At 36.1% G+C, this 18,312-nt stretch overlaps 2 protein-coding genes across 4 annotated transcripts; both read right to left on the bottom strand.

Moving 5' to 3' along the window:
- Positions 1-2,126: 2,126 nt before the first annotated feature.
- LOC130430232 (uncharacterized) lies at positions 2,127-10,106 on the bottom strand. 2 transcript variants are annotated; one of them, XM_056759265.1, is made up of 4 exons: positions 9,852-10,106; positions 3,404-3,733; positions 3,025-3,327; positions 2,127-2,851 (listed from the first exon to the last, which is right to left on the bottom strand). In XM_056759265.1, exons 1-4 carry the CDS (start codon positions 9,913-9,915, stop codon positions 2,706-2,708), a joined length of 843 nt encoding a protein of 280 aa, XP_056615243.1. In that variant the 5' UTR covers positions 9,916-10,106; the 3' UTR covers positions 2,127-2,705. The 2 variants fall into 2 exon arrangements, with proteins under 2 accessions (XP_056615243.1, XP_056615242.1); XM_056759264.1 differs by lacking the exon at positions 9,852-10,106 and adding an exon at positions 5,617-6,044.
- Positions 10,107-12,159: 2,053 nt separating this feature from the next.
- LOC130429387 (carcinoembryonic antigen-related cell adhesion molecule 6-like) lies at positions 12,160-17,968 on the bottom strand. 2 transcript variants are annotated; one of them, XM_056757920.1, is made up of 6 exons: positions 17,715-17,968; positions 15,709-16,041; positions 15,028-15,336; positions 14,229-14,339; positions 13,696-13,793; positions 12,160-13,220 (listed from the first exon to the last, which is right to left on the bottom strand). In XM_056757920.1, exons 1-6 carry the CDS (start codon positions 17,776-17,778, stop codon positions 13,176-13,178), a joined length of 960 nt encoding a protein of 319 aa, XP_056613898.1. In that variant the 5' UTR covers positions 17,779-17,968; the 3' UTR covers positions 12,160-13,175. The 2 variants fall into 2 exon arrangements, with proteins under 2 accessions (XP_056613898.1, XP_056613900.1); XM_056757922.1 differs by lacking the exon at positions 14,229-14,339.
- Positions 17,969-18,312: the final 344 nt, after the last annotated feature.

The following is an 18,312-nucleotide window of genomic DNA, read 5'->3' as shown; positions in this document are numbered from 1 at the left end:
ATGAGGCCCATTGCCTTTGTTAAAATCAGAGAAGTACATGAACTTCTATAACTATCTTAAATGTATGCTTTTATATAAGAACAAAATGTCATATATTTATAAACTATAAATGTAGCCTTTTATATGAGAAAACTCATATTTTATTTAATATACTTAGAAAAAACACCATAGTTCTCTGTACCAATGGCCCAGGGCCTCTTCGGCCTCATAGTAGTCAAGGGCCCCTTGGTAGGGTTGCACGGTTTATGCATCTCTATTTTTTAAACGGTATCGCAGTCCCGTGGTATGTTGTATATGCGCATTAATATTCATGTGAACACTTACATCTGCAGTTTTGTGGTGTTTATCTCCTAAAAGAATGCATGTTTTGAATGACTCGGACGAGATAACGATTTCAAACTCTGTGGAAAATTGACGCCACCTAATGGCCGTCTTAGTTCTGCATTTAAAGTAAGCCTAATATTTCCCTTAAAGACTGCTGTATCAATGAAATTTGGCCCACATCTGAATTAGTTCCCACTTGAAAAATGATCTAGTGTACTTTAGTATTTACAACAGTAAACTACTAAAACTCTTAGACACTAGTGTTTTTGAGTCTTACCGTAGTAAATATTTAAGTATACTACAGTATTTACTACAATTTAACCAATAACTACAGTTAATATAACAACATAGTCTAGTGCAAAGTATAATACAGTTCACAGTTATACAGCTGTAGTAAATACAAAATGTTCAATCTAAAACTGTGCTTTTGTATAGATTTGAATAATGAACATGGCACAGCATCATGATACTTGGTATCGAGATATTTCAGCTGGTATAGTATCGTAAGACATGTTTATGGTACCTTGGGTACTCCCCCCATCGGCCCGATCAGCAAACCATCCTTGGAGGCAGGACAAGGAACACAACCCGATCACAATCGACGGGACACCTGTGGAACGGGTAAGCAGTCCCTAGGGGTCTACATCTCTGATGATCATACATGGACTGTTCACACTGATCCAGTGCTAAAGAAGGCACGCCAACGCCACTTTTTTCTCAGGCGCCTGAGGAAGTTTGGTATGAGCCAAAAAATCCTCAGAACCTTTTATACATGCACAGTTAAGAGCATTCTAACTGGCTGCATTACTTCCTGGTATGGAAACAGCACTGCCGGCAACCGCAAAGTATTGCAGAGGGTTGTGCAAACTGCTGTCGTATTGTGGGAGATGAGCTTCCCACTCTCCAGGACATCTACACCAGGCGGTGTATGAGGAAAGCCAGGAATATCATCAGTGATTCCAGCCACCCGAATCACAGGCTGCTCTCCTTGCTGCCTTCAGGCAGACGGAGAATCCGGTCCTGCACAAACTGGCTGAAGGACTTTTCTCGGGCTATTAGAATGCTCAACATCAAAAACTGATGCTCTCCACAAGCTCACACTTCCTTTTACCATGCACTACAGTTTCATTGACTACAATGCATCATGGATTGCACCTTATGCAATAACCATCCATTACCAAACTCACATGCCTATATCTGGTTGATCTAGTATATACATACACATTCGTGACACCTGCATATTTAATGTGTATGTTTAACGTCTAATGTGTATATCTTGTATATATAGTGTCCATATGTGTATGATGTTTATTGTCCCTTTTTTACATACTATCTATTTATACTTTTCACTGTCACTTACGTCTGTAAAGTCATACAGTTGTTTGTCATACAGTTCTCTGTCCAACTGCATTTTACTTTGTATGGAGTACGAACCCAAGACTTAATAAAAGTGAGTTGGATTTTCCCGTTTTAAGACTTCCTAAATACAACACCTTATTAAGTGTCCGTTTCGTGGATACATTGTTTCACTACACAACATTGTGTGTTTCCCGCCAACATTCAAAGTTGATTTAAAGTACTATGTAGCAGTGAAGTTGCAAATTGCAACCAAAAGCTCATTCCGCCCCTCTATTGAAGCACTATGGTGGCTGACACAGGACTAGGGTGTCGTTGTTTTGTCTTCTTTGCTGAAGAAGATAACATATTTATGAAATGCGTTCTGTAGAGAAGTTTATTTAGGCTACTGTAGAAAGAACATGGCGAACTCTATGTACGTATTTTCTTTATTAAGACTCTAAAGACATTAAATCATGTGCGATACATTAAATCGTCAGTTATCATAGTCACAGTCACCATAAAATATATTGCATGTGAAAGTGCTGATTTTTTAAGTAAACAGAAATCTGTAATAATTCATTTTCTGATTCTAGAATTGTCTACAGCATCAAGGCTACAATAATAATGCGAATATTAAACATAAAAAAACAAACCTGACAGTGGATGAGGGTTGATACAGCAGCTTATGACTCTTGGCAATATCTTACTTTAAGGTACTGTATACACTGTCTGTACATAAAGCCTACTAAATTGCACATTTGAACCCATTCAAACAACATCGGTTGAATTTACAAGCAGCATTTCTGTGCGTACACAGACTTGGCATCATTTGGCACATAAAGCCAATATAATAAGGATGAACATTTTAATACTCAAAGGGTATATCAATAGAATTTGTTCATATTATATTGCACCTGAATAACACCGGTAAATAGTCATATAATTACTTTGTAGAAAAATCATAACATTTTAGGATCGATCAAGCATTGCCACCAGAGTCTGATCTAATATCAAATATGTAGTATTCTAGCTCTAGCTTGCATTCACACAGCACAAATTTTTGTGTGAGATACACAGTGTGAGATAAAAAAATGTTTTTGACTGATCAATACTATGATCAATAATATGATCAGTAGCAGCATCAAAGCAGGAAGAGGTATCAACCATTTGCATCGTAAACGGTAGAGTTCTGTAATAAACAAAAAAGACATTTAGTTTGAATCTAATGCAATGTAATGTAAGTACAATAACCCAAACTATATTATTAGGCATGGACAAATAAAAACAAATTATAGTTTTTTGAACAATTATGTCAGAAGAAGATGGGCAATAGATCAATTCAATAAATAAAATATGTTCTACCTGGACACGGTTGACAGAGATCATTGATGTCTAGATGTTGTGTGTGGTTTGTGATGGTGTTGTTGATGACACATCTGTATGTGTTGTTATCCTGATATTCCACTTCCAGAGGTAGAGAGAGTCTGATGTTGAGATCAGACACACTGATGCTGGACAATAAAGTGTTTCCTTTGTACCAGGAGAGACTCACATGTGTCACATTTATCACTGAACACAACAACACACATTTTGACACTGAAGATCTTTCTGATGAAGCAGAACAGTTTGAAGAGTTTCTGATGATGACAGGAACAGGCAGACGAGCTGAAAAACCAAACCAAAACAAGTAATTAAAATTAGTCACATTCGATTTATATAATTTTTTCAGAGAAAAACTCACCATAGACATTAACATGGAACCTCCTGTTTGATGTTTTATTTTCCCCAATGATCTGTAGTTTATAAAGTCTATAGTCTGTGATTCTGACGTTTGTGATGGTGAGAGATCCAGTCTGATTGTTCAGATGTAATTTGCCTTTAAATCTCCCATCATCATATATAGAGCTGCCATCATGTGTATTGACTTCAGCTATGCGAGTCCCTGGATTAACACACTGCCAAAATATCTCTACATCTGTCTGTATGCGAGTAAGGCCAGTGTGTAGAGTGACAGAATCTCCCTCCATCACTGACACTGACTTCACTTCATTTGCATCAACACCAAACACACCTGAAACACAACAACAACAGTTTACCAGGAAAATTTATCACTTTAAAATGTAATGTTGTTTACCACTTGTAGGTTACTTAACTGTTAACTAATAACTTCTCCTGTGCATTACACTTTGGGGAGGATTCATAGTTATATGTGACAATGGTGTGATTTATAGTCAACTACTGTATTTGTGTGCAACATTGAAAGACAACCGACCCTGTATGCAAATACACCAATTCCCATGAATTTGTCTATATCAGACGACGTAATACTTTTTACAAGTGAATTGCGTTATGACAAGTGGTCAATTTGTACAGTCCTTCTGACTTTCAAAGTCATATCAGACTTTCTAAAAGGCCTACATATAAATGGCCTACATGGTTTTTGAAGCAAGCCACACATCATTTCAAGATGCTGTACAGTGTTATATAATATAATTATATTTGTGTGTGTTTTGATGGATTGGCAACACGTAGTGTTGGGCGATACTGTAAAATTTTGTATCGTTCCGATACCAAGTAAATGCAGGGCCAGTATTGCCGATATCGATACAGATACCAATACTTTTAGAAGCATTCACTTGAATTTACGTCTACTTTTCTGTGGATGAAATTTCATGATTTATCAGATGAATGCATCATTAATTTGCCAAATCTCAATACATTTTCATGACCACTGAAATATTTTGTGATTTGTGCTCTTAATGTGCATATAGGCTAATTAATCATGTAGATGTTAAAACATAAGGCATAATTTAATCCAAATAAATATTTATTTATTCCTGAAATAGAATTTGCAAGCATGAACTTTGCACCAAATTATTACTGGAAAATAGTAACAATAACAGATTAACAGAACACGAAACCGATATATAACAAAAAAATCCCTATCCTAGTAGCCTACTACTTCTCTAGCTTTATAAAAAAACAAAGTGCGCAAAATTATTACTGAAGAACAAACCTTTTAAAAGTGCCCTTCCGTTTTTGTTCAGTGCTATTTGGACACAATAATATAATAAATTAAATTTCCCTTTCATACATTTTTATGCCCAAAGGCCCACTGTCATACATCGGAGTTCGCAGTGTTTTTATTCTTTTCGCTGGCTGCAGCTGCGTGCTTGCGCTTGGCGCTCCTTAGTCACGTGATAGCGGACTACAAACCGGAGGGGAGGAGCAACGTCTGCAAAACATGGTGTATGGGATAAATAGTTCTTCTTTATTATACAATTATTAGCCACATTAGTAAATAGATAAAGTCTGTAGTAAAAACACATTAGTATCGATGTTTTTATGTTAGGATCGATCCTTTTCGATACAACCTCAGCATCGGAAGTAACGATATTTCAGGATCGATCCGACAACTCGGAGCGAGAAACTGCGTCGGACTGAAGAATCCGATGCAGCTGCCTGTCCGCCGCGAGAGTTTTTTTCCACACCCAGGCATGACATTAGAGCAAGGCGGACGTAACTCGGACACATTTCTAACACCTGTATGCATCTTGCGCTGATCACCGGTGATCGGTTCTGCGCATAATTTGTCCATTTCAAACGAGCCTAATAGTCTACAGAAGTTGCTCTCGCGGTACTTTGATGTACGCCGCTCGGTCTAAGTGTGCAGTATTTGACAGATATATATTTTGACGTGTATTATGTGCGACCAATTGAAAGTGTCTTGAGTACGTTCTTACTTTGCGTTAGTGGGTCAAATATGAAAACTTTTTCAAATAGTCTGTCCAGCGTTTATTGGCACTTCCCGTGAAAACCTGAGCATCTTAACTGTGTGTATATAGATAAAACGAGTTCAACGTGTCTCTCTTAAAATTAGTGAATAAATACAAATCACTCGTTGAAAGATAAAAAATATGTTGTTACCGAATAAAATATAGCCTATACACTTACCGTTTAAGACCAATAAGAAGAGCCCAAATGAAGTTACTCTGTAAGGAGTCATATTCCTCAACATTCTCACCAAAACGTCACATAATGGTGAATCCAAGAAATATCTCACAGTATATTAAACGCACCAAAGACACGAACACAAAACATAACCGAATCATAGCCCATTCCTGTTGTCCCGATAGAAAAACACACATTTAACAATAAAGTAAAATATATTAAATCAAGTGCGTGCGACACGAACTGCAGCTCGTTTGCGTTCACATCAACTGTGCGCTTCACGCAATATAGCCCCGCCCAAAGCCCTATTTGGCTGATGAGGCGGATTAAGCAAGAATTTTGGCTTGCCCACTGTTAATGCGATTGGCTACCGCCCGGCGATGTTTGCAAACAAATGCTCAACCTTTGACATACCTAACGCATGAATTTTAACGCTCCGCGCCAATGAAATGGACCGAAATGACATGTTTCGCCCGACCCACTTCAACTTTTCGTTGTTTCATGATTAGGAACAGCTTGGTTTAGACAAGTGTGAACGAGAAAGTAGTCAACAGCTGCAATCAACAACATAATAACAACAAGAGAAAGAACGAGGATACGTCTATGGAAAGTTCCATTAAGTAGAAATGTCAACAATACAGCAAAGTTTGGGTTCCTAACAAACATTAAAGAAATATATACGCACGAACACAAATACTGAAGAGTCTCCGTTTAAAAAAATCATATGTGAACATGATTTTATTATGATAGTGAGCTGTATTTTCAGAGTTATTATGGATTAAATCAAAACAAACACTGCAGTTTGTTTTATATTAAACGGAATGCAGACTAAATCAAAACTCTTAATATGTTCTCCATCTAGGAATCTGCTTTTGACAGCAAATTCTACTTTGTGTACTGCCAAACTTCTGTCTTAATACGCTATGATACACAAATAAAGAGTAGCAGAATTGACATAGTTGTCATTGATATTATCGCAGATATTGCAGGATATGTTGTTCATACTGTAGCTGCAGAGATTAGTTAAAAGGATTTGTGTGTCCCCTGTGGCACAGTTTAGCAAAAGATCGTGGGTTCGATTCCACAGACACACAAATTTATAAAAACATATAGCCTGGATTAGCTATGCGTGAGAATCAGGATTTCGTCCTGTCCTCCACAAATACTGCATCTGTATTTATTCCAATATTCATCATATGTATTCATTCCTTTATTTTATTATTTACTTCTATTCATAATATTTGCTCCTTACTTTCTTGTTGTTTAACCTCGTTGACAGTTCTGTCGGATCTTATGCTGTCTTATGTCTATATAAGTAGCTGTTGTTCTCCATCTCAAGGTTCCTAATGATGCGTAGGGACAATTGTTTTGTTATTGTAATATTAAATATGTAATCATATCTGATTGTTCAGGAGGAATAAGACTAAACAGAAAGTCTGGTGATTTTCCACTGCTTTGGTGGTTTTATATGACACCTCCTGGTTCAAACTTATAAATAGTAGTCCGAAAACAATAAACATTGGACTCTGATTGAACAAGAACTTGTGTCGGTGTCAAACTTTGTCTCCAGGATCCTGAAACTCTGTGTGTTCCGTCGATTAGACTATTCAACCGTAGAATATTATTTAGACAAGGGGACATAAGAATTTTACATTCTTACACTATGGATTCTGCTTAATTCATAATTTTTTTATGATTTACGGTTTTATAACGACACATATTATTAATAGGCGCTGCATCCGGTCACAATGGTGTCCATAAATGTCCTTGCCTTAAATAAGAGTAATGTGGTGTCTTTTACAGGTGTGTTATTTCCAAACAAATTACAAAGCGAACAAAGTTTAATATGTTAAAACATGTTCTTCTCTGGTTTAAATGGTGTGGTGCTTCGTGTTTGTTGGAGATTGTTGACATACCTGTCACACAATGTCACTGCCCATGCCACATTAGTTCTCGAACATAATGATAAACTTTAAAATATTAAGTTAAATAAATAGATGTTAGATGATTTAACTCTCTTTGTATTGTCATCATCATACTTGTATGAACCAATAAGCTGTAAAAAGATCACACTTCTCAATACGAATAAGCTCCTTATGATCATAAACCACTGAAAAGTTGAAGTGGGCGGGGCGACAAATGACGGTCCCCCTATATGTGTCCTACCGTCCCCTCGTCCAAACTGCACTCTGGGGTTACACGATTCAATGGACTCGAGTCGAGAGAGTGAGATTCAGGGGTTTCCAACATCTCTAGGTTAAAAACACCCGAACTCATATTTGTTTTGTGTTATAGTCTAGTAAAGTGACACTCCCCCCCAAAATTAAAACTCTGTCTTCATTTACTCGCCTTCGAGTTGATCCAATTCTATATAAATTTCTTTGCTCTGATGAACACAGAGAGAGATATTTTGAAGAATGTGTATAACCAAACAAATCTTTCCCCCATTGACTTCTAGCTTAGTAGTAATAAAATACTTATTTTTGTTCTGTTGAACACAAAAGAAGTCATTTTGAAGAATGTAGGAGAGCAAAAAACAGTTCTGCTGCACTTTTGACTGCCATTGTATTTTTTCCTACTATATAGTCAACAGGAGGCAAATCTGTCAGTAATAGGGGAGACTGGGGTGGTTTGTGCCAGGGGGGAAATAGTTCCACACCTTGTTTCTGGAAAACCATAGAAGAAATTAGTCATGTGACCACATCATTTTGAAAAGCCATCCATTTTACTCAGCCTGCAAAGAAGAGAGACTCATGGCATGACAGGTAAACACATTTTTGCTAAAAAAACGTTTTTTTCCCTTTTAAAGTAAATTTCTATGATCAAGGTTTTTTGATTGTAGTGTCTGAACAATTATAGACAAGTTTGAAAAACATTTCAAACATGTTTAGTGCTTTAGCAGGCTACACAATGAGTTTATACAGTTAGCATTATATTAGCTCTTGACTGCTGGACCATGCTAGTTTTTCACTCTTGGGGGTGTGGGGTGATTTGTGCCAAAGGGCCTGGGTTAAGTTGTGCCAGTGGCACAACTCACCCCCACTTATGATTATTATCAACATATTATTAATTTGTAATTGTACATTGAACTTTTACATTTTAGCACTTAAACTATGTGATATTCTGAATTTTAGACCAAAAACCATCATGCCACGCACTTATAAACGGAAGACAGACAGGGCTTCAACTCCTCTTGTGGAATTGAGAAGTGGGATGTTAAGTAGTAGGCCAGATCCAGACCACCTTGATGTCCATACCTGATTTACCTGCTATTTGTTTAATTTATCTAACACTGATTTCAGTTTTGAGTTTGCACTACGTTATTAAAGAGAAGTTTTATTCAGTTTTTAAGTGGCAATGGGATGTTTAGAAAATAGTCGCTTTATTCTCATGTTACATAATTGACAAACAGCGTTCCATGTATGTCAACAGGCATCTATTGCCAAAGCCTTTTTGCCTGATATGATTCACAAATATAACATATTGTGTATTACATTTTTTTGTGTTTTCTCAAAAACTACAAAATATGACCTTTTCCAACAGTTTAATAGTGTGACAATATCTAAATAAACCTTAAATGAGTAATATTGTATTGAATTTGTCTTGCTTTCATATAGCACTATAGTTCATTACATAAAAATGTTCTGTTTTACTTAAGAAATCTCTGGCACAATTTACCCCGTATTCTCACCAAAGGCACAACTTACCCCGCATCAGGGTCAAGTTAACCGCAAGACCACTTTTTCCCCAAAAGCTATATTTCTGAAACAATTTATTTCAGATTCAAAATTACTGTTCTATGGGATGTACCACATCCTGAAATATATGTACATTCTTAAGTTGAACGCATTACGGTCATGGCCTCGCTTTAAAGTCATGTTGAGTAAAAACTGGCACAACTCACCCCACTTTCCCCTAAGCATTCTCCCAAATATATTTGTCAGTGTTCTTCAGAACAAAGAGATCAATACAGATTTGGAACAACTCGAAGGTGAGACGTGTTTAACTTCAAAAGTAGAATACGTTTTTAAAGTACGTTCTACTTTTTATAATTGTGTGTTATTGTATAGACTATAAAATAAAGATGATCATATAACATAGGCTATAGCCTTATAGGTAGATTAACTTTAATTATGATATGCGACAGCCTCGTCAACAGCAACTTTAAACATGTCCAGGTGATTTAAAGGAACAAACAAAAGATGATGTCACCGAATAAAATATAGGTCTACACTTACCGTTTAAGACCAATAAGAAGAGCCCAAACGAAGATACTCTGTAAGGAGTCATATTCCTCAACATTCTCACCAAAAGATAAATAAACTTCACATGACGATGAATCCAAGATCTCACAGTGCATAAAACGCACCAAAGACACGAACACAAATAATATCCGCATCAGAGTCCATTCGTGTTGTCCCGATAGAAAAACAACATTTAACAATAAAGTAAAAGATATTAAATCATGTGCGAGTGACAAGAAGTACAGCGCGTTTGCGTTCACATCAACTGTGTTCATCACGCAATATAGCCCCGCCCACAGTTAAGAGGCTATAAACACATTCAACCATCATTTGTGGCTTCTTGAGCTCACTTCTGTTATTACTAAACATTTCAGGGTTTTATTTCATATAACAAATAATTGAGACGATGTGAGATCATTTAGGGCTAGAGGATGAGGAGGTTGGATAGGTAGAGTCGGACACGACTCAAGTCGAGGGAGTGAAGTCCAGGTGGTGGGCAAGGGTGTCGGTCCCTCTGACAGTCGTCCTGGGCTGGTGCCTTTTCAAACACAGATCAGTACACAGCCCCTTCCTCTTAATTACAGTGTGGTGCAAGCAGAGAAGAAAGTGTAGGGTCAAAAGTTAGACTTTTAAAAACCATCTAGTTAGTTTAAGCTGGTCTACCAGTCTGGTTCATGGAAAAGACAGAAACCTGTTCTCAGAGTGTATCTTCTTTATTAAGACTCTAAAGACAACTCTGTTACAAAAAATAACCAGTGGTGGAATTAAATCATGTGCGATACATCAAATCGTCAGTGCTTAGACCCCTAAACGCTGTGTTGTATCTGCAAGTAATGATATTTATGTAAACAGAAATCTGTAATACTTTATTTTCTGATTCTATAATAGCCTACAGCATCAAGGCTACAATAATAATGCACATTTTAAATGATAACCATGACACCTTAACATAATACATTTCTAAAAAACACACCTGACAGTGGATGAGAGTTGATGCAGCAGCTTATGACTCTTGGCAATATCTTACTTTAAAGGACTGCTAATTGTCTTTACCTTAAAGCCTACAAAACTGCCCATTTAAACCCATTCAAACAACACATCGGTTGAATTTACAAGCAGCATTTCTATTTATATTGTGCGTACACAGACTTGGCATCATTTTTCCACCACCATTAAGCCAATGTGATAAGGATGAACATATTAATACTCAAGGCGAGGGGTATATCAATGGAATTCTGTTCATATTATATTGCACCTCAATAACACTGGTAAATAGTCACATAATTAAAAAAACTAGAGTTTGATCCAAGATAAGGTGTGTGTTATTCTGGCTCCAGCTTGCATTTAATACTATGATCAGTAGCACCATCAGAGCAGGAAGAGCTTTCAGCCATCTGGATTGTCTACATGGTCGAGTTGTGTAATAAACAAAAACGACATTTAATTTGAAGCTTATGCAGTTTAAAGTTAATGATGGTGAGTATACAATGGCGTAATTAACAGAATGAGAAGTATACTTTTATAAACTGCACTTCAACCTCCAGTGTCACGTGATGGGCTACGAGGTCTCTCTCTCTCTCTCTCTCTCTCTCTCTCTCTTTTTACTGAGGTATCTCTCATTTCTCAACTTTCTCGGCATCACTTTCTTGTCGACTAATCGTCAGTTTTGAAACTTTCCATTGCCAGATTGTCTCTAACAGATGTGTAGCTATACACCACCTTTTTTAAACTTCTTATAAAACGGCGCACCTCTGGTCGATCATAGCTGGATCAGAATGCCACCAAGTGTCGCGAGAGTAATTCGATAGCCTAGATTTCAAACCGCTCTCGCGATACTTGTCATGCTCCAGCGGCGCACGAAATCAGCCAAGCCTGTTTGTATGTGTAATGGACATATATTAACACCAGGCGACGCCACTTTTGTAGAAATGCAGTTATGATGCCAGTGCGATTGTACAATAAAAGATGGATAAAAATATTTGCAATATCAGTTTGTAACACTAGTGGGATCACACCATAGAAGTTAAAGGATTGTAAAACAGAGGAAGCTGACAATTCTGACAGAGGAAGCTGACAATTCTGACGTTTAAATGTGTTGATGTCAAGATGACGAAAACTATTTTGATTAGGCATATGAGATTAATGCAAATAACTTGTTTGACATATTCAGCTTTGTTGAGAAAATGTCTCGGTTTACATAAGAATGCTGATGGGTTATTAATGTGTTGTTTCTAACTTTCAGCAGCAGGCTGTGCTGTTTTTCCGGTATTTACACATCTTTTTGAAATTAAAAGATCACAACTGAGGCCTGCTCTTCCTTTATTGACTTACTTCTTCCGTGCAACACAAAATGTACATTTATAATAACACTCCACCATCTGTCAAGTGTATTGGCTAACTTCTTTGAAGCGTCTAAATATTTATAAAGAAATAATCTCTTTTAGAGACACTTTAGTCATTTAGTCATCATCACCACATTGATGCCATTTATTTATATGAACAGATGATGGCATTGATCATTTCTTGCACAGTTTATAGAATAGAAAACACTGCAAACTCCTTTGAACATTTAAAGTTTCCTTCATCAAGGAGAAAAAAAACTTCACATTTACAATTACATTCTTCACATGCAGCAAACACGTAGCAATAAAACAATGAAATGATATGGAGAACAGAAAAGATTTACATTGAATAAAAGAAGGGACATGGATAAAATTGAGTCATATTGAATATCAGCAGATGCAGAAGAGCTTTGAGTGTAATTCGATGATGCTCTGCAGAAGAACAGTTGGGATGGGGTGTGCTCTTTTGGCTTTACTGTACAAGCCTTTTATACTCAGGATCGAAATATTATAAATTATGAAACAGTGGATTGCAAGATCATGTTTGGCTCACAGGTCAAGTGCACATTTTGTAGAATTCAATATGAAATGCAAAATAAATAGGCCTATAAGTGCCACAGCTAAAATACAAAATACAATTGCAATAACATAAAACTGCTTCTGAAATATCCAATCAAAGACCATAACACTACAGTGGACTTGTCATGCTGGTTTTTGTGCTTTAACATTTGCGTGCATATGCAAATAACAAAAAATATTTAAATGACTTCAGTTGAAAAATTCCCTTGAGCTTCTTTGCTACAAAGACTGCTTCAGACTCAAACGATCCAAACAAACTTAAAAAAAATGAAGCACTTCATTAAACCTAGAGAAAATACATTCAGTAACAAAACCTTCTGCAGCAATCCAGTTTTTTCAAAGTAGACAAATGTGATTGAAATGAGATACTGGAGCATGTAAGTCTCTGCTAAATGATTCATGACATCGCTAGGGAGTAAATGGTGTCTGATTCAACGATTCTCTGTAAAAACAAAAAAAAAAACACAAAGGAGAAGTTGAAATGATGGTGTCGATGAGCTACATTGGCAACAACTGCACTAATAGTTCAGACTTCAGAAAGCAGACTATCAGATATCTCAGATGTCATTCTTTTACTGCAAAGCATAGTTCTCAGAATCAACGGAATTGAAAGATAAAGAAACTAGAAGATAGTAAAGTATCAATTTCTCATTAAACGCAGGGGTTGGAGTTTTAGGGAGGTTCCAATAACAAAGACTCTTTACTTAGAACAACAGGCACTGTTTTTCCCAGACATAAAACAAACAGCTTTCAAAAATGCTATGTCCTGTGTTTCTACTTGTGAATGTTTTTACTATACACAAACCGGGCATGTGATAAAACCATAAACAACATCTAGTGATGATTTAAAGCAGTGGCTTCTTGCTTTGCATGATATCATAAATATACATATATCTGGTGCTTTGTATAACTTCTACCTTTTTTTGTGGAGTTTGTTTATAAAACCTTGTATCAGCGTAATTCATCTCCTCTTCTGATGTTTCCACTGCATGTTCAGGTACTTCTAATGTATTACCTAGAGCCAAGAGTCAAACAAATAAACGCTAATCACTACCACATCAAATACCAAAATTATCAACAAAAATCTACATATTCCGTTCATATATATATATGAAGGAATTCAGCATGCTATGTTGTCATTAAATCCACGGAGAGGAGAGTTGTGACAAATCCATGTGCACTTTACTTAAAGGCAAACATACAAACAGAAAATAAACTTGGCTTCTCTAAAAAATGAGTAAATGTGGACCAATGAAAATAAAAAACACTAAGGTACATAAACAAACTGAAATTAAGGGTAACAAGGAACACCAAAACAGTTAGGTCTGGGAAACATTAAAGACTACAAATACCAAGGACATGGACTACAAAAGACAAATTGCTGCACACTGTATAACATATGATAAAAACAGAACACAGAACGCTTACATATAAACTGTGTGCGACTTGCCTTCTAACTGGTCTGTTTTGCGTTTCTTGCAGAGAATGTAGATAACAACTATTGCAACAAGCAATACTGCAGATATAATTCCTACAAGAATTATATGTGTGCGGGAAGAATCTAAAATATAAACATGTAAAATAGGTATTTAAATACATAAATATTTGCTCTCATTGTCACCTTTTTACTGTACAGAAGTTCTAGACTAACAGTTTAGATTACTAAATAAATTAATGTAGTAAGTCATGTAGTATATATTAAAGATGGTTTCATCGGACAAGCGTGCCTGGACTGCAGTTAACTTCCGGTCTCTGTTTGTTTATCAGTATGGCTAAAGTGTCTAATAATATAACTACTGTATTTCTGTTCATATTAATTCATATTTTTATTTTATCGTATAATAATTGTATTAAATAAACAATTTGTAGAATTTAGTTGTATGTTATTTAACAATTTTTGAATGGGTCCTGTAGTTTTGTTGTAATTAAAGAAACCGTATGGTACATTGGCATCTAGCGGTTGAGCTTGGTATCGCAGTCAAAATTAAAAATATTGGAGAGACAAGTTTAGCCAAGTAAAGCTTCTTCTAGGTTTCTTTTGCTTGTTGTCAGAAATAATCTACATGCACTTTATTGTTTGCGAAAGTGTGTCGGAAGTTAAGGGCAGTCCACGAATGCGCACGTGCACAGTAACGTTTGTTTATGTTCTCACTTTGTAACCAATCTATAAATATCGTAATAATTAAAAAATATATACCATATTTTTATTATTATATAATATGATATAGAAAACAAGTCATTGACATCACCTGGACATGACCCACAGAGTTCATTGATGTGTAGATGTTGTGTGTGGTTTGTCATGGGATTGGTGATGACACATCTGTATGTGTTTGTATCCTGATATTCCACCTCCAGAGGTAGAGAGAGTCTGATGTTGAGATCAGACACATTGATGCTGGACAATAAACTGTTTCCTTTGTACCAGGAGAGACTCACATGTGTCACATTCATCACTGAACACAACAACACACATTTTGAGACTGAAGATCTTTCTAATGATGAAGAACAGTTTGAAGAGTTGCTCATACGAGCGATGACAGGAACAGGCAGATGAGCTGACCATGAGGGAAGAAATGTGAGTTATCCCAATAGAAAATCCAAAGTCGTAAATACAAAGAAAATGCCTAAATCATATCTCCAAAGAAATCTGTCCAATCATTGATTAAAACACTTTAATTTTTTTAATGTGTGATGCACTGTCTGTTATCATAAAAATAAATGAAAATGGTATTGTTTAACATAGCCCAGTCCTAAGTGCCACTAATCTCTTTAAATCTTATTTAGTAAGACTTTTTCATAAAAACGAGGGATTTATAAATATGCTCAATTTGCAGCATCTGAATAAAAGGGGAGGGTTCAAAACTGTATTTGTCAGGATGATTTCAAAATCACTTTTATTTTTAAAGAGAGAGTGATATTAAACTCACCATAGACAGTAACATTAAATATCTTGTCTGAATTTTTTATGATGTCACTGATGATCTGTAGTTTATAAAGTCCAGAGTCTGTGATTCTGATGTTTGTGATGGTGAGAGATTCAGTCTGATTGTTCAGCTTCAGTCTGTCTCCAAATATCTTGTTACTGTCAAACATATCAATGATGTTCTTGTAGATTTCAGCTATACGAGTCTGGTTAGGTCCAAATCTCCACAGCATCTGATCTTGTGTCTGTATGTGAATAAGACCAGTGGGTAGAGTGACAGAATCTCCCTCCATCACTGACACTGACTTCACTTCATCTGCATCAACACCAAACACACCTGAAACACATTTATAAATAGGTTTCAAGGCCGGTGTGTATGAAACTTAGAGAAATGCTCTCATGTATCTTTAACTTTGACTTGAGTCCAAAACCTCATTGTTAAAAGTAGGACCTACCTAGGATTAGGAAACTTTTATAAAGAAGCTAAAACGAAAGTCTAACTGACTGATTGTTAAGTGATGATTGAACTGGCACGTGAGCTAAAGGATTACAATATTTTCAACCCAAAATGGCCACCTTCTGAATTGGCCAATATTAAGCCTGAAACTGTACATTCAAAGCAACATGACATCATATGGCACATTCATGATTTAAATGACATTAAAACAATTATTTTAACATTTTAATATTCTATGTTTTGCGATTTCACGACTTCTTTTACAAATCTTTGTATATTTTATTAATGATTTTAGGATGACCATATCTCCTCCAATAAACCAGACATCTCCCCTATTTCAAATGTCTGGGATTTGGATTTCGTTTCCTAATGATGTGCAGCGTGCTTAAACTAATATCATTATGTGTGCACATATTGCCTCTCCAGCTCTCTTTAATAGGCCTAAATAAAAAGATGAGACACTTTCTTAACACTTAAGCCTCCCTGATAGCACACATACATATTGGAGACGTCTACTTGACGTATTTTTTGATTGTTTGCTCATCTGCAATACGTCCATCCATCCATCCATTTTCTACCGCTTATCCGAACTACCTCGGGTCACGGGGTCTGCAATACGTATCTGAGATTTTTGCTGTCAGATGGCATTTAGGCATCTATAAGATGTATATAATAGTTTATGCTTTAGAATGGATTTACAACTGCACTTTTTAACACATCTACCAGATCTTTAGCAGACATCTGCATTAGTGTTTATGTGAGCGGGAAAACCTTAGTTGCATCCTAAAAGAATCACTTATTATGGAATTATCTTCATTAAGGGAGCAGCTATTTAATTGTTAAAGTTAATTATTGTGTTTACAACGGTTGACATTGAGAAAATTATTGTGCACTTACTTGTTAATATAATTTTGAGTTATAGTCTAAAAAAGTGATACTTCACCCCAAAATAAAAAAAATCTGTCATCATTTACTCACTTTGAGTTGTTCCAATTCTATATACATTTATTTGTTCTGATGAACACAGAGAAAGATATTTGGAAGAATGCGTATAACCAAACAGATCTTTCCCCCCAATTGACTCCTAGCTTAGTAGTAATAAAATACTTCTTTTTGTTCTGTTGAATACAAAAGAAGACTTTTTGAAGGATGAAGGAGAGCAAACAAACAGTTCTGGGGCACTTTTAACTAACATTGTACTTTTTCCTACTATATAGTCAAAAGGGGGCAAAATCTGTCTGTTCATAAGCATTCTTCCAAATATATTTCTCAGTGTTTTTCAGATCAAAGAGATCTAGATTTGGAACAACTCGAAGGTGAGTAAATGATGAGGAATATCCCTTTAAGGACGTGCGCAAAGTCAAAAGTGGAATACGTTTTTTGAGTTAGTTCTACTTTTTATATTTGCGTGTAATTGCATAGCCTATTAAATAAAGATGATCATATAACGTAGGCTATGCCTTATATGTAGCTTCCCATTTATTATAAGTCCAGGTGATTTAAAGGAACAAACAAAATATGATGTCATCGAATAAAATACACTCTACACTTACCGTTTAAGACCAATAAGAAGATGCCAAATGGACATACTCTGTAAAGAGTCATATTCCTCAACATTCTCACCAAAACTTCACATAATGGTGAATCCAAGAAAGATCTCACAGTATATTAAACGCACCAAAGACACGAACACAAATCATATCCGCATTCTTCGCGTTGTTCCGATAGAAAAACACAACTTTAAACAAAAACGTAAAAGGTATTAAATCATTACGTGCGACAAGAGGTATAGCGCGTTTGCCTAAACATCAACTGTGCGCATCACGGAATATAGCCCCGCCCACAGTTAAGAGGCTTTAAGCATTATTAACCCCCATTTATGGCTTCTTAAACTCACTTTTTTATTATTAAACATTTCTGGGTTTTTATTTTTCTAACAAATAATTAAGATGATTTAAGATCCTTTAGGGCTGGAGGATGGGGAGGCTGGATGGGTGGAGGAGGACACAGTGGACTCTAGTCGAGGGAGTGAAATCCAGATGGTTCTCTAGCTTATAAACACCCCGAACATAAACATTCATATTTTCTGCAGTTTATTAATCGTTATCAATATTGCCAACAGAATTCTTCTCGTGAGTTTATTTAACTAGC

The sequence above is a fragment of the Triplophysa dalaica genome, chromosome 10, assembly GCF_015846415.1.
Source record: "Triplophysa dalaica isolate WHDGS20190420 chromosome 10, ASM1584641v1, whole genome shotgun sequence".
Taxonomy (NCBI): domain Eukaryota; kingdom Metazoa; phylum Chordata; class Actinopteri; order Cypriniformes; family Nemacheilidae; genus Triplophysa; species Triplophysa dalaica.
Note: the sequence above shows the minus strand (reverse complement) of the source record. Positions and strands in the feature narration are given on the sequence as shown.

Excerpts from the sequence above, each read along its gene's own strand:
- LOC130430232 (XM_056759265.1), bottom strand. The coding sequence starts at position 9,915 with ATGTTGAGGAATATGACTCCTTACAGAGTATCTTCGTTTGGGCTCTTC. Across the intron at positions 3,734-9,851 it reads CTTCTTATTGGTCTTAAACG|GTGTGTTTGGTGTTGATGCA; the intron begins GTAAGTGTAGAC and ends GTTGTGTTTCAG. Across the intron at positions 3,328-3,403 it reads GTTCCATGTTAATGTCTATG|CTCGTCTGCCTGTTCCTGTC; the intron begins GTGAGTTTTTCT and ends TTGGTTTTTCAG.
- LOC130429387 (XM_056757920.1), bottom strand. The coding sequence starts at position 17,778 with ATGTTGAGGAATATGACTCTTTACAGAGTATGTCCATTTGGCATCTTC. Across the intron at positions 14,340-15,027 it reads ACTCTGTGGGTCATGTCCAG|ATTCTTCCCGCACACATATA; the intron begins GTGATGTCAATG and ends TTTATATTTTAG. Across the intron at positions 13,221-13,695 it reads AACAAACTCCACAAAAAAAG|AGAATCGTTGAATCAGACAC; the intron begins GTAGAAGTTATA and ends TTGTTTTTACAG.